This window comes from Rattus norvegicus, chromosome 14, assembly GCF_036323735.1.
Source record: "Rattus norvegicus strain BN/NHsdMcwi chromosome 14, GRCr8, whole genome shotgun sequence".
In the NCBI taxonomy this organism is placed as follows: domain Eukaryota; kingdom Metazoa; phylum Chordata; class Mammalia; order Rodentia; family Muridae; genus Rattus; species Rattus norvegicus.
In genome coordinates, this window is record NC_086032.1 from 69,882,675 (window position 1) to 69,896,766 (window position 14,092).

The 14,092-nt window shown below is 46.3% G+C and overlaps 1 protein-coding gene across 1 annotated transcript; it reads left to right on the plus strand.

The window, feature by feature from the left end:
* Nucleotides 1–101: 101 nt before the first annotated feature.
* On the plus strand, nucleotides 102–13,704 carry Qdpr (quinoid dihydropteridine reductase). Its single transcript, NM_022390.2, has 7 exons — nucleotides 102–247; nucleotides 2,603–2,695; nucleotides 4,619–4,715; nucleotides 5,585–5,725; nucleotides 8,404–8,512; nucleotides 9,885–9,968; nucleotides 13,077–13,704. The coding sequence occupies exons 1-7, from the start codon at nucleotides 152–154 to the stop codon at nucleotides 13,180–13,182; spliced, it is 726 nt and encodes a 241-aa protein (NP_071785.1). The 5' UTR covers nucleotides 102–151; the 3' UTR covers nucleotides 13,183–13,704.
* Nucleotides 13,705–14,092: the final 388 nt, after the last annotated feature.

The window sequence follows — 14,092 nt, forward strand, 5'->3', positions numbered from 1 at the left end:
GACTCCGCCTTGGGGCGGAGCTTTGGGGGCGGGGCACAGGCAGGGGCGGGTGTTCTGGGCAACCTTCCTGAGTTCCTCACTGGGTATCGGCGAGCAAGGGAGTGCTTTTGGGTTTGGCGATCAGTTCCGCGGGAGTCTTGTCAGGAGCAGGATGGCGGCTTCGGGCGAGGCGCGCCGAGTGCTGGTGTACGGCGGCAGGGGTGCTCTGGGCTCGCGCTGCGTACAGGCCTTCCGGGCCCGCAACTGGGTAATATTGCGAGACGGCCGCTGCAAGCGGCAGACTCTAGGAGAGCGGGGAGATCCGGGACTGTCGGCCATGTGCACCCATGACTAGGCTGCATGCGCACGCACCGGTCTGCTCTGGGCCACAGGTGCCTGGCCTTCGCCCTGTGAAGAGCGTGGGATGTAGGTGCTCCTTAGGCCTCTTCCAGGCCCAGAAGGTCCAGCGTGACTTGGGAGGGAAGAGGAGCAGTGTGAGCGAACTGGGAGGGGAAAGGCAAAATGAAGACTCTGGAATTGGGCTGCCCTAAGTTACTAGCCTACTGACCTTGAATTGGTTACTTAATGCCGGCTAGCCTCAGTTTCCTTGTAAAATAAAATGATTATGTTCCTGTTTATTCTTGGGCCAATCGTAATGAATAAATGAGATAATAGGTAAACGCCGTTTAAGTGCTAGGTGTTACCGACACTGCAGCCTGTGTTGCAGGCAGTATTATTAGCCTTGTTGGAACTGGTAGTCGAACGCTCAGCCCCTCAGCTGCTGACATCTTTGCTTAGTAAAGGATAATTCAACTTTGTCTAGTCGTGTGTCCACTTCCAGACGGTGGCAAGTGAGTGCAAGGCTGATGTTGGCTCCAGCCTCTTAGCAGGGATCAGAATGGCTCAGCATAGGATATTTCTAGAGTCAGCCCTGGAGTTTGGAGCACCTTCCTGAGAGTTTAGTTAGCAGAAAGCAGCAGCCTGGGCAAAGGATCCCCTTTGCAGAGAGGGACACGGGATTTTGTTCTGGCTTAAGTGTGGTACAAGAATAATACCACTACCTGTTTAGAATCTTGGAAGACTGGGATGTCTTCACAATCTGCGACCTCAGAGAGTGGAGACAAAGGGAGCACTGAAGGGGTGGGGTGTGTCTACCTCCACTGAGCCCTGCACTCTTTATATCAGCTCTCCCTGACTCAACTTCATTGATCCTCTTGTACTGGTTGCCTTTTATTGTCACATTGACAATCTGGAGTCACCCTGAAAGAGGGACCCTCAGCTGATGAATTGCACGGGTCCATTTGCCTGTGGCCCTATCTGTGAGAGCTTGTCTTGATGGATGCTTGATATGGGAGGACTTAGCCCAGTATAGGTGGTGAGGAAGGTTGAACCTTGGCTGCCTAAGAAAGAAGCTGAGCGTGAGCCAAGGAACCAGCCAATAAACATTGATCCTCCTTGGCCTCTGTATTGAGTGGGATATACTAATTTACCAGGGATTCTGTTCCATCTTCTTCCTGGCACCCTAGGGAGGGCTGGGTGGAGCCGGCTTTGTATTATTCCCCATAGTTTGGGGTATACAAGTAATGAGTGCTGAGTGAGGCTGTAATTGCTCCTAAAGGTAGATACTGACATCTGGGTCTTCAGTCTGAAGGAGCAGGAGGTTTCTGAAGGAGTGGGCATCCTTCATGTCATTTTGTTCTTACTGACCCCGTTAATCAGTCCCTCAATTTCTGTGGTGGAGGAGATTGTCACTTTATGGCAGAGCCAGCATTGATACCCGAGTCGGACATCCACACGGAAGGCTCATCTGCCTCTGCTGAAGGGAGGGGGGGTCTTCCATAGGACACCCGGACAACTGTCATCTCTATGAACCCAAGAGCTGTGAATTGCAAAGGGTTTTACATTCTGAAATGGTTTTATAACACAAAAAGAGCGTATAGTTTCTGTTCCAGCATCTGTCATTTTCAGGATGGCCCATCCCTGTCCCTCCAACTCCATATTGTTTTTAGCTGTCTCTTGTGTTAGCAGGTTTAAGTATTGGTGGCAGAGATCACCACAGAGTGACCTCAGGTGTCTTGAGATACATGTAAGGTTTGGCCCTCAGAATCCACCAGGAAAGGGGAAGAAGGTTGTTCAGAGAACAGGCTGGGATGTGCTGAGGTAGATGGTGGACCAACTGCAGTCAGTGGTCCCTGAAGGATGTCTGGTTGTTATTACCTTTCTCTAGTGGGTTTTTACTTAGTATTTGGTAATGATCCAAAGATCTGAAATGTTTCTAAACCCTGAACTTTTAAAGGGCTATTTGATTCCCCAGATGGGAAGTTTTAGGCCATGAAGCCTGTTGCATGTTCAAAATTATTAAAAGTACTATGTAAAATTACTTTTAGACTGAGTATATAGAGTGTATTAAACATGTGGATTTTGTGTTTAGAGTTTAGTCTCATCCCCACGATAAGCATATACAAATATTTCGGAATCCCAAACTGGAAACTGGAAACTGGAAACATTTCATGTATTTCAGTTTAAGCCTCTTCACCTTTTCTTTGCTTCTATTTCTGGGGGTTGTTCCTTTGAGAAGTCACAACCCACCAACTCTTGACCAAAGCTGTTTTTCTTGCTTCAGTGGGTTGCCAGCATTGATGTGGTGGAGAATGAAGAGGCCAGTGCCAGCGTGATTGTTAAGATGACAGATTCATTCACGGAGCAGGCTGACCAGGTAATTCTCTTTTTTTTTTTTTTTCTTCGGAGCTGGGGACCGAACCCAGGGTCTTGCGCTTGCTAGGCAAGCGCTCTACCACTGAGCTAAATCCCCAACCCTTGACCAGGTAATTCTCAAAGGTCCCTCACTGTGACAGGAGAAGCCCAGGGAGGGTTCCCCTGGCTTTGTTCTTTGTCTGCCAATTCTAAAATCCTCTAGAGGAAAACTTAGAAACCGTGAAAAACAAAAGGTAAATTCTAGGATCTATTTCTGACTGGCTTATTTTGACAGGTTTCCTTGTCTTTACTGTGTGTGTCCTGTTACTGCTTTTGCATGTCTTATGTTTTATATTTTAAAGAAACTTACCCTTTAGCTTAAATACTTTATTTCACTTAAACTCTTTGCTAATGTATAATATTTTATTTTGTTGATTGGCTGTGGCTTACTTAGTTTCTCCTTATTGTATATTTCAGGGTTTTTTTTTCTTATTTAAATTAATTTGTTTTTACTATTTAACGAGAATAGTGTGATTAAATATCTTTGCATACCTGATATATTTTGGAAAGTGAAGTTAGGCTAGTTCAAAGCATAAATACTACCAGGACTATTATTTTCAGGAAAAACAATAAAACTCTAGAAACATAAATAAATGGAAATATCACCTTTCCCCCCAAGATACCGCTGCTCCTCAGAAGGAATGGCATTGCCAATTTGATGGATATCTTAGTATGATTATCTTAGATGTTCTTAAGCAGTTCTGCCTCTGGAACAGCCCTCCTGACTCACTTGCCTGGAGGACTCAGACCGTTGCTCCTTCCCTCATTCCCAAGGAAATCCCTACCCTCTCTCTGCAGGACTACTGGATGGGGAGGCAAGTGGGAGGTTTCTTAGTGGGGTCACTTGGTTTCAGCCAGTAAGCGACAGTCTGAAAAGCTGGTTAGTGGTACAGTTAGGGCAGCGGTTTCCTGACACAAGCTTAGTCTATAAGTGGGTCTACTTTGCTGTGCTTTCTCTGGTGGTCTCTGCACTGGCTGATGTTTTATGTTCTTTGACTGTTTTTAAATCCTAAATGTGGGAAAGATTTTGCCTAAGGTCACACAGGTAGGAGAATGGCATAGCTATTGTTTGAGCCTGGGCAGTGGACTTTATGGTTGTGGTCTTCTGTAGTGAGCCTCAAAACAAAATAACGTCATGTGGATAAAGTAATAGAAGATAACACTCAGGGGAAGAACGATGCCTGGTCTTGGAAAGCCATAGTTCTTCCAGGCGAGGGTCCTGTTTTCAGTCTCCTCAGCTCTTGTTAAGTGTAAGTTCTAATATCAGTGTGGGCTTATCTATTTATTACCATTATTGTTATTGTCAGAGAGGGGGAAGAGCGGGAAGTGAGTGAATGAATGAGAATGTTATTGTGGGTGCACATGCTGTAATGGATGTACGGAGACCCGAGGGCAACTTTTGGGAGGAGTCAGTTCTTGCCTTCCACCACTGGGTCCAGGGGTCTAACTCAGCTAACAGGTCTGTGCAGGAAGCATTTTTATTTGCTGAGCCATCTTGCTAGCCACCGTATAGGTTTTTGAATGTCAAAATTGTCCCCACCCAAGACTTGACTGTATAGAATATATCAGCAGGGCAAAATGCCTTATTATAATCTATAGCTTTTCAAATCTCTTCTTCCTTTCTAGTGATGTTCTTAAAAACCCCTTTTCTCCCTTTCTTTATTATTTGATTTCAGGAAGTACTTATGTCCCTGCCTTTTAGAATGTTCCTGTAGAGGCATTACTTCATGAGAACCATATCGAAGGCTGTACTATCCAAAATGCAAGGAACTTCTTCCATATAATTTTCCAGGACAATTGCTAGGCTTGTAAAGTGGCTTAAAAAGAAGAAAAAGAAAGCAAACTCACCTTCCAGTTTGTACATCTCTTTGCCTCTTTGTTTAAGGTCACTGCTGAGGTCGGGAAGCTCCTAGGTGACCAGAAGGTGGATGCCATTCTCTGTGTGGCTGGAGGATGGGCCGGGGGCAATGCCAAATCCAAGTGTGAGTCCTTCTCCGAGTTAATTATTGCTTTCACTCTGCCCTCTGTCTAGCTAACTTGGCTTTGTAGATGGAGCAGCAGGCCAGCTGCTTTTTCTGTTTGTCTCTCAGGATCCTTGCACAGCTCCATCCATCTCTTTCTTTGGTTTGTGGTGATCACAGTGGGTGATTTGGAGAGATTGACTACTCATAGTTCTTCAGGCTGGGAAGTCCAGGGCCACAGGCTGGTGCCTAGTGGGCATTTTCTTTCAGCATTATCTTGTGGTGGAAGGTGGGAGGTCAAGAGAGTGTGAGAGCCAGGGTAGGGGAGCCTGACAGCATGACAGTATCACCTTCCCTGTTCCTTCCCTGTCTCTGGCAGGACCAGAAGGCTAACACAGCTGTGAAGTGGTCGCTGTTTCAGTGCTCAGTTACACTCTTGTAAAGGCGCTCATTAACTTTATCCATGAAAACGTAACTCTGTAAAAACCCTTTTTACGGCTGTAGCATGGTTGTTTCATGGATTTTTATCAAGGGAAAAAGCCAGAAAATTGATAGGCGTTCTTATTAAAAATCTAAGTGTCTTTATAAAGTAAAACCAGTTTTGAAGCCATGACAGTCTGGTGAGTCTGTTGACCCAGATTTATTTGCTAAAGTCTATTGGCTGAAAAATTGGCAGTTAGTGGGTGAGGAAGTTGAGCCTTAGAAGCTGACATGGCCTGTGTTTGAATCTGCACCTCTGACCACTAAGCCCTATGCTGTTTTATTAGACGCCGTGGTAGACCAGCAGGGCCCTGAGGGCTCCCTGCAGTGCAGTCCAGGGTGGCTTGAGCTTGCTTGCCTTCTGGGTTCTCTGGAAATGATGAGCTCACATTTTTTGTCCCACTCCCCAGCACTCTTTAAAAACTGTGACCTGATGTGGAAGCAGAGTATTTGGACATCCACCATCTCTAGCCACTTGGCCACAAAGCACCTGAAGGAAGGAGGCCTCTTGACCCTGGCCGGGGCCAAAGCTGCGTTGGATGGGACTCCTGGTAAGCCTTCATTTTCCACGTGTGCAGTGTGAATGATTCTCCTGCCGTAGCTACACAGCTACTGGGTACATCTTGGGTTGGGGAGGTACAAATCCCTTTGTGCCCCTGGAACTTTCCCATTGGGTGGATTTACTGCCTTTTATGTCAGAATCTTCTTATGAGGAACACTGCTAATCTTGTCCCAGGGAAATAATCTTGGCAGGGATTCTTGACCCTGATTATCTGGTTTTTAACTGTAAACCAGTGGCCGTCTTGCCTGACTTAAGAGCAACCACAGTGTTGTTGACATAGATAGTGCCTACCACATGGTAGGTCTTACTGCACTCACGTGAAATACCAAGCGTCCTTACACATGCTTTCCACTTCACACACATATTTATTGATTCTTGGTATAGGCATCATTATTACCCTCTCAGTTCCGCGGTTAGGACATTTAGAGAGATGAATTGTCCATAATTATTTAATTGCTGTGTAGTGAATATACTTTGAAGCAAACCCCTGATCGTTTCTGGTGTGTGCCGCCACAGAGGCCCTTTCTGTTGCTCTTACTCTCAGCATTTGTTTGTTGGGGCTGCCATGCTCGGCTTGATCAAACAGCAAGCACACGTTTCCTAACAGTTCTAGAGGTGAGATGTCCAAGACAGGATGTTGGGAGGTTGGTTCTGAGGCCTTACTCCTCACTCATCGGCTTGTAGACAGCTGCCTTCTTGCATCGTAGGTGGTCATTGTCCTGTGTGTCTAGGTCCTAAGTTCTATCCGGCAGAAACACCTTGGTCATTCTAGTGAGGGTCACACCCTAATGATGTCACTTTAACTTAATTACCACTAAGACCTTGTCTCTAAATACAGTAACTTTCTGAATTGAAGGGGATTAGGACAACACACAAATTTGGGGGATGGGTGCATTTTATATATTCATTTAGGACAGAGGCTAGAGGGATTTAAGTAGGTGACACAGAGGGCTGGGAAAAAAGTCTCATCTGTACTACCTTGGGTTCAAAATGTATTCCTTTTTAAATCTAAGTGGTAGAGATCTTGGAGCACGTTCTCAGTTTTAAACCTAACTCTGAACCACGAGTCTCTTGCTAATTAGTAATTTCTTGCTGCTCATTGCATTTCGCAGAGCACAAGAGCTAACAGGTCCATGGCTGTTGCAGTAATTAAAGCTGTGTAAATGTTAGGTGTCTGTCTGCGTGAGAGCTGCTTTTTATTAAAGGGGACATAGGGCAGAGGCACTAGAAAGTAAACAGAGAAATGAGTAATAGGTTGACATTTCAAAAACAAAACCCGAGGACTGAAAGACTAATTTTTCTAAAGGACAAAGCAGGTTCCCACTTCCTGTGGTTTATAAGCACAGATAGTTCGATGTGACGGCTCATCTTAATGATCCTTCTGCTCTGCAGCCATTCTGTGCTCTGGTCGGAAGCCACTCTTAAGGAAATGTCTGATCATGCTATAATTTGGAAGGAAGTGTTCATAGCAGTTGTATATACTTTTTAAAAATGTTTTGCCATGGACCTCGTATCTGCATTGTCCTGTTGAATTATGTCCTGGGTTGCTGGTTCCTCATTTCTTTCCCCTTAAAGCCCCCCAGCTTTTACAGTGTTGGAGTGGAGAGGTAGAGAGCTCCCTGTACTTTGCTGAGCTCGTTGTGTTTTTAAACCATTGGCTCCCTGCCCTCTGAGTAGACAGAGAAAGGAGGATGGTGAAATCCTCCTCTAAGTAACTTCTTGAGACCTTGACCCTCTTTGGCAATCTGTTGTTGGTGGAGCTCGCCAGTTATTGGTTCCTGCACTGGGCTGTGAATCCCACCTCCCTGGACTTAGGATGCCCCTTGAGCTATTACAGACCGTCTGTGACAAGAGCATGCCTGACGTCAGTTAGCAGAGCCTCCGTGAGTGGTGGGAGGAGAGGAAACTTAAGGGGGCCTGTGTACTTGTGTCAAGATGTGCTCAAATGAGACGCCCTGAACATGTGTATCTTTTTGTACACATTAATTGGTACATTTGGAAATTAATTTGGTACATTTATTTCTAAAGCATAAGATTTTAGGTATTCTATGTGTAACTTCTTTTTATTTACCAGAGAGAGGTACCTGGAAAATATGAAAGTGACTGTGTCTTAATTAAGGTTTAGACAAATCTCAGTGATTCGAGGTGGTTTGTCTGAGACACCTGGCTGGGAAATGAGGTTCGAGCTGGCAGGTTGATCTGGTTCGTATATTAACTGTTGACAGTGTGTTGAGGGCTCGCCATAGCAGCAGGGAGCAGGGAACCTGTGCTGCTAACTTGCTTTCTAAGCAGATACCCTGGATGAGTCAAGGGGAGAAATGAGGGAAAAGGAGAGAGTAGAGAAAGTTCTGTTCCTGGAAACGTTCTATGGAGGAGCTGATATGACCAAGGGACGAATAGAACTTAGGGGAGAAAGTGGATGGCCACCTCAAGAAGAGGAAGGGCTAGTCCACCGTGCCCTTTAAAACCCTGCATTTTTGGAAACTGTCCAGAGGCCACACCCCTGCCCACCTGTCCCATCACCTTCCTCTGTCTGCTGTCATTCTGGCTAGTGAGGGACCGTGCTAAAGGGCACAGTTGTGGCTAATGTTTTAAGGGAGCGGAGAGGTTGAGAAGATACAGCATCCACCATTGATGTAAGCAACTTTTTTGTTCTCACTTTCCCAGGGATGATTGGCTACGGCATGGCCAAGGGAGCCGTCCATCAGCTCTGCCAGAGCCTTGCAGGGAAGAACAGTGGCATGCCGTCTGGGGCTGCCGCCATTGCTGTGCTTCCGTAAGTGCGTGGGAGTCCCGTAGCTTACACCTTGCTCACTGCCGAGTGCTGACGGTCTGAGAGTCTCTTTCTATCATGGTTTTGAGGGCGCATGACCAAAGACCTGTCAGCTCCCCTCTGAGTGTATTCCTGCTACTGTACAAAATACCGTAGGCTGGGTACTATAAGCTACAGCATTGCACTGACTGCAGTCGTATAGGCTGAAGAGTCCAAGCAGGGGATGTCAGCAGGGCTGGTGTCTGGTGAGAGCCTGTTCTAGATGATACCTTCTCTGCTATCATGGTAGATGGTCAAAGGGGCTTTCTCAGGCCCTTCCATTGACGGGGCCACACCCTGACCTAATTATCTCTTAAAGGCCCTACTCTTGTTACCCTGCTGGCTTCGTTTCAACCTAAGAATCTGGCCTGGGAGGCACATTCAGCCCATGGCAGTATCTCAGAGTTTCAACTATCTGTCTTGAGGATGAATCTATCTTTTTTTGTCTACTGTGCCCTCTTGTCAACCCCACTCTTACTTTTAAAGTCTCTACACACTGTATTTTACTTTATATAGTTCTCTTTTCACCTGGCTATAAAGGCAGTGCACGTGTAGAGCCAGACATGGGCGGCAGTGTGGGCTGCAGTGTGGGAAGTTAAGTAGGAGATTGTGGGAATATACAGAGACATTGCTAACTGACCAGGAAGCAAACCCCTAGTCAGCTGTCTCAGGCAGAGGCTGCTGCCTTGGGCGTGACCTGTTCTTTCTCAATGGAAGAAGTCTAGTGCCAACTGGCTTGCCTCTTATTTCTGTCCTGTAAAGGGCTCCTGGGGCAGGTCTGGGACTGGGTAGCCTTCCAGTCCTTCACTTGTGAGGTTTTTATGACTGAGCTGCTCTATGGTTGTTCTGACTGATGTCCGGATGTTTTGGGCCAGTTCTGTATGCTCTTCCTGAATATCATAAATTTCCTGGAAGGCAGCCATATGCTTAAAAATAACATTTTACAATTTTGATGTTCTGAGGAATATTATTTCCAATAAATCCTTATAAATGAGTCTGCCACATTTCAGGGAGTATATGAGGACTTAATGAGGCACTTGCCTTTGATAAGTCTGTATTTGACATAAAGGTAAAATGTGACTCTCCCTGTTTTGTTTCTGTCTGCCCCAAGCATGAGTCACAAGGAGCCTTATTGGATTCCCCTCAGCTGTGATTTTTGTTAATGTGGACAGCTTGCTGGTCTCTGATTATCTCGTCCGATCTCTGCATGTAAATGTCACTCTCAGTGCCAGAGGCTCCCTGTGGCGGTGCTGTGTTTGTCTTTTCATGGTCAAGAACCAGACCCCTGTTATTACAGAGGCGATGCACAAATGACACACTTGTCTCTGCATTGCAGCGTCACCCTGGATACTCCGATGAACAGGAAATCAATGCCCGAGGCAGACTTCAGCTCCTGGACACCCTTAGAGTTCCTGGTGGAGTGAGTATCACAGGGCAGGCTGTGACTAAGCAGCCTAAGGCTCTGTTCCTTGCACTGTGGGGTCTCCAGTGATCCTGGGTGAGGGTCTGACCTCTGAGGGCCTAAAGCAGCTGGTCTTGGGGAAGAACAGTTATACGAAGGGATGAATAGCCCTCATGTGAGTCCTGACTCCTTTTCTTTCCCTGTCTGACCTAAGTGTGCATGTCTGTAAACTGTCCTAGCACACAGATCGCTTGCCTGAGTATTGAGGGTCTGTGATGAGAAGGAAGCAGGATCGTGTGTTAACCACTTGGCAGTGTGTCTGACCCAAGTGTTCAGTCAGCCCCATCTCCTCCTTAGAGATTGGTAATGTATCCAGGAGCAACTCGGAGGCAGGAAGACAGGAGGAAGTCACAATCATATGTCCCAATCAGCGCTGAGCCACAGACAGATGTGTTCATTTGCAATCCTAGTCAGCTCTTAGAGAACCTGGAGACAGTTGAGAGCTCACTGGAGAAGGACTTAGCCTTACTTTCTGTCTTCCTTTGGGCTCAGCTCCTTAAAGCCTGCTTTAATAGGTCTGGGTTCACTGGGCGCCTACCACAGCCAGGTGCTGCCGGGACATGAGATGGCTAGGTCAGTCCCTACAGGAGCTGGCCTTCACCATGGTGACGATATCATGGCTGATTTGATGTCTGTACTGGATGTTTGCAGCTCTGAGCTACTGTTAGAAGTCATCTAAATTAAATGGAGAGAACGTCTACTTATGCTTGAAACAAGTACCCACGTAGTGCTAGTTAGGTGCTAAGCACTATTCTAAACCCTTCCTATTATTTGTGTGTGTGTGTGTGTGTGTGTGTGTGTGTGTGTGTGTGTGTATGTATGTATGTATGTATGTGTACACGAAGTGGGAGTCAGAGCTGATCGACATTGGGTATCTTCAGCCGTTTTTGAAAAGATGTGTTTTATTTTTAATTACTGTATGTGCTTGTGTCTGGTTGTGGATATGTGCCTATGAATGCAGGTGTTGGAAGAGGCTCCTGGAACTGGAGTTAGGGGTGAGACGGTCCCTGGAGCTCGAATTACAGGGGGTTATGAGCTGCTCGATGTGCATGCCGAGAACTGAGCGTGGCTCCTCTACAAGAGCAGTATGCACTCTTACCCACTGGGCCACCTCTGCAGCCCTTCCACCTCAGTGTCTCAGACAGTCTCTCACTGAACTGGAAGCTTGCTGTTTTGGCTATGCTGGCCGGACCACAAACACCAGAGAGTTTTGTTTCTCCGCCTCCCCAGCACTAGGAGTATAGGCGTGTGCAGCTGTGCCTGACGGCATTTGTTTGTTTGTTTTTTGTTTTGTTTTAAATGTACTTTCTGGAGATCTAAATTAGATCCTCGTGCTTTTGTGGCAAGCACTATATTGACTGAACTGACCCCCAGTTTCCTCCACCCAGCCCACACACTTCCTATTACTTTATTTAATGCTCATAGAAGATTCTTTTTTATTTAAGACTGAGAATGTGCCCAGTGAACAGCAAACTCAGGCTCTTACTTAGACAGTATGACCGAAGGACTCTGGGCCTGCTAACCACATGGTGAGCTGGAGTCATGCTTTACCGTGTGTGAAAAGAGAAGTTGAGAAGACACCATACTTTGCTTTTCCATTTCTCTTTAAAGGCCAGTGTTTCCACAGTGCTTGAGTGACATATTAACCTAGAATCTAGACTCTGGACCCAACATTGAGGCTCCTGGGCCTGAGAAACCAGTCACAGACAAGGGGTATCAGGCACCCTTTGCTCTAGCAGTCAGTTTATCCACTTGAAACTCTCTCGGCAAGTTTATGTGAGGTTTTTCTGGAATGCTTGTGAGCACAGGACCTTCTGTACCCCCTGTGGTAAGCTCTCACCCACTCCACACTGCTGGCAAGGCAAAGGCAAGACAGACGTGTGATAGAATAGAAACCCTTAAATCCCCAGATGTCACTTTTGACTCTCTTGGAGACACTCAGCTCAGCTCTAGCCCCAAGAAGGGGACTATGATCTGTGACAGCATTTCAGGTGCTTTACATGATCTGTGGCAGTATTTCAGGGTGCTTTAACAGTGCCTTGGGTTTTGAGTCCATACACTTTCTTGGTTTGTACAGTATTCAGAGAAGACACCCGAGTGACTGGCAGGTGACTGTCAAATCTAGTCCTCAGGATTACACACTGGGACCACGGTGTCCCAAGACCTAAGGGCTTCCCTGTTAGAGGTCTGAATCCTGACAGGTAGATGGCCCTCCAATGGAAATGCCTCACTGTTAGAAATTGTCATCTGCTCATTGCTTTTTCACACAAAATTTTGAGCTTCTTTTCTCTCTGTCTTTTTAAACATCATAAACAGGGTCTCCCTTGTGGTCCAGGTAGGCTTAGCTGCCCCCTCCACAAACAGCCACTTGTTTTAAGTCCCAATACACTTTACACAGCAGCCTGCTTTTTACATCTTGTTTTGGGCACCCAAGACATGTTTGCTAAAATTGCAGGATGAGTTTGTTTCTTTTTAAACTTGAGAAGGAACAACAGAAGCCGGCTTTTTTCTCTGTGTGTTTTCATGGCCACTTCAACCAATGTCACATCAAACCACGGAAGGGAATGCTCAGTCTAAGTAGGTGGGGACATCCCCCCTTGTTACCATTCCCTAGAGACAGTGCAGTTTTAACCTGTGTTTATTACACAGCAAGTGGAGGTGATTTGGGGAGCATCTGGGAGAATGTGTGGGTTACATGCAGATAGCATACCCTCTTCTCAGACTGACATCTGGAAACCAGCCCCTTGTAGGTACTCAGGGACACCTGCATGGTGCATGTATACGTCTCTTACTGTTAATCATCTAAAATTCGTTTTGTTAGTTAAAATCATACTACTGTGTTGGGAAGCATTTTGTCCTTATAGAAAAGGGCAAAAGTGAAAGCTAAGATTACATTAATTCTGAGTCAGGTACTGAGCTCTTTGGAGACCTGTGTATATGTCCCCGGTGCCTAGTGGATTTCTCACAGTCCCTCCTAGAAACCACCCATCACAAGGCCACCAGTATGAATATTAGCATGTGCCCAGAGAATGCTTTAAGAATGTAAAATATCTCTTGTTATTCTAGGACCTTCCATGACTGGATCACTGGGAACAAACGGCCAAACTCAGGAAGCCTAATCCAGGTGGTAACCACAGACGGGAAGACAGAGCTTACTCCAGCCTATTTCTAAGTTGCACCTCAGTGCCCAGGAGAACCCTCTTGAAACTCTACTAACCTGTGTCTGTATTGCCGCACCTGGCCCCATGTTGTCTGTATTCCTGTTTGTGGTACGAGATAACTAGTCCCGTTTGTCTCTTACGTAGTGCTCCTTTTTTGTCCTGGGCTGGTGAGGTATGTTTATGGGGAATGAGTGGGGGCCTGTAAGTAGCACCATCAGTGCTGAGGCCCAGGGAGGTATGTGTGCAGGCCGTCATCCCAGCATCCCAGACTGCTTTGGAGACCCGTTTGATAGTTCATTTTTTAGCATTTGGGGCACTTTGAAATCCAACTTGTTTTTAAATTCCATGTTAGTGCCATAGATGTAGTTTTTGCTGCCTGAAAATTAACTGCCATGAAAATTCATTGGTGATGTAAGTAAGCAAAACCTAATGGACTCTGTTGGATATCATTTGTGTTCCAGCCTAGGCTAAGTGTTTATGAGAACCATTCGTGAGTGTTCGGAGTGTTCTTCCTAATAAACACACCTCATGTCTTGTGTTGTCTTTTTCATTGAAGTCCTGACTCACACACAGGGGTCCTGGGAGAGTGGAGGCATGGGGTGTAGGGTTCTTATCTCCTGGTGTCCTGGAAGAGGGTAGAGTGGATCTGAGAGGAGTGTATTTCCCATGGCAACACAGGTTTCAGCCTGTCATGTGCATACGACTAGAGGGTCGGATGGCTCTGTGAGGTCAGAAGCAGCTCTCCATGTGACTGACTCAGACCCTCTGGTTACTTGGGATGTAATCCAGTCTGGTCAGTTTACAGATGGGGAAACTGAGGCCCAGAAAGATGATTAGCATCATCACTGCCACTAGGACTTGCATGAGCCCAGAATCCCATCACCAGATGGTTACATAGAGACCTTTAGTTTGCTTTCTCTT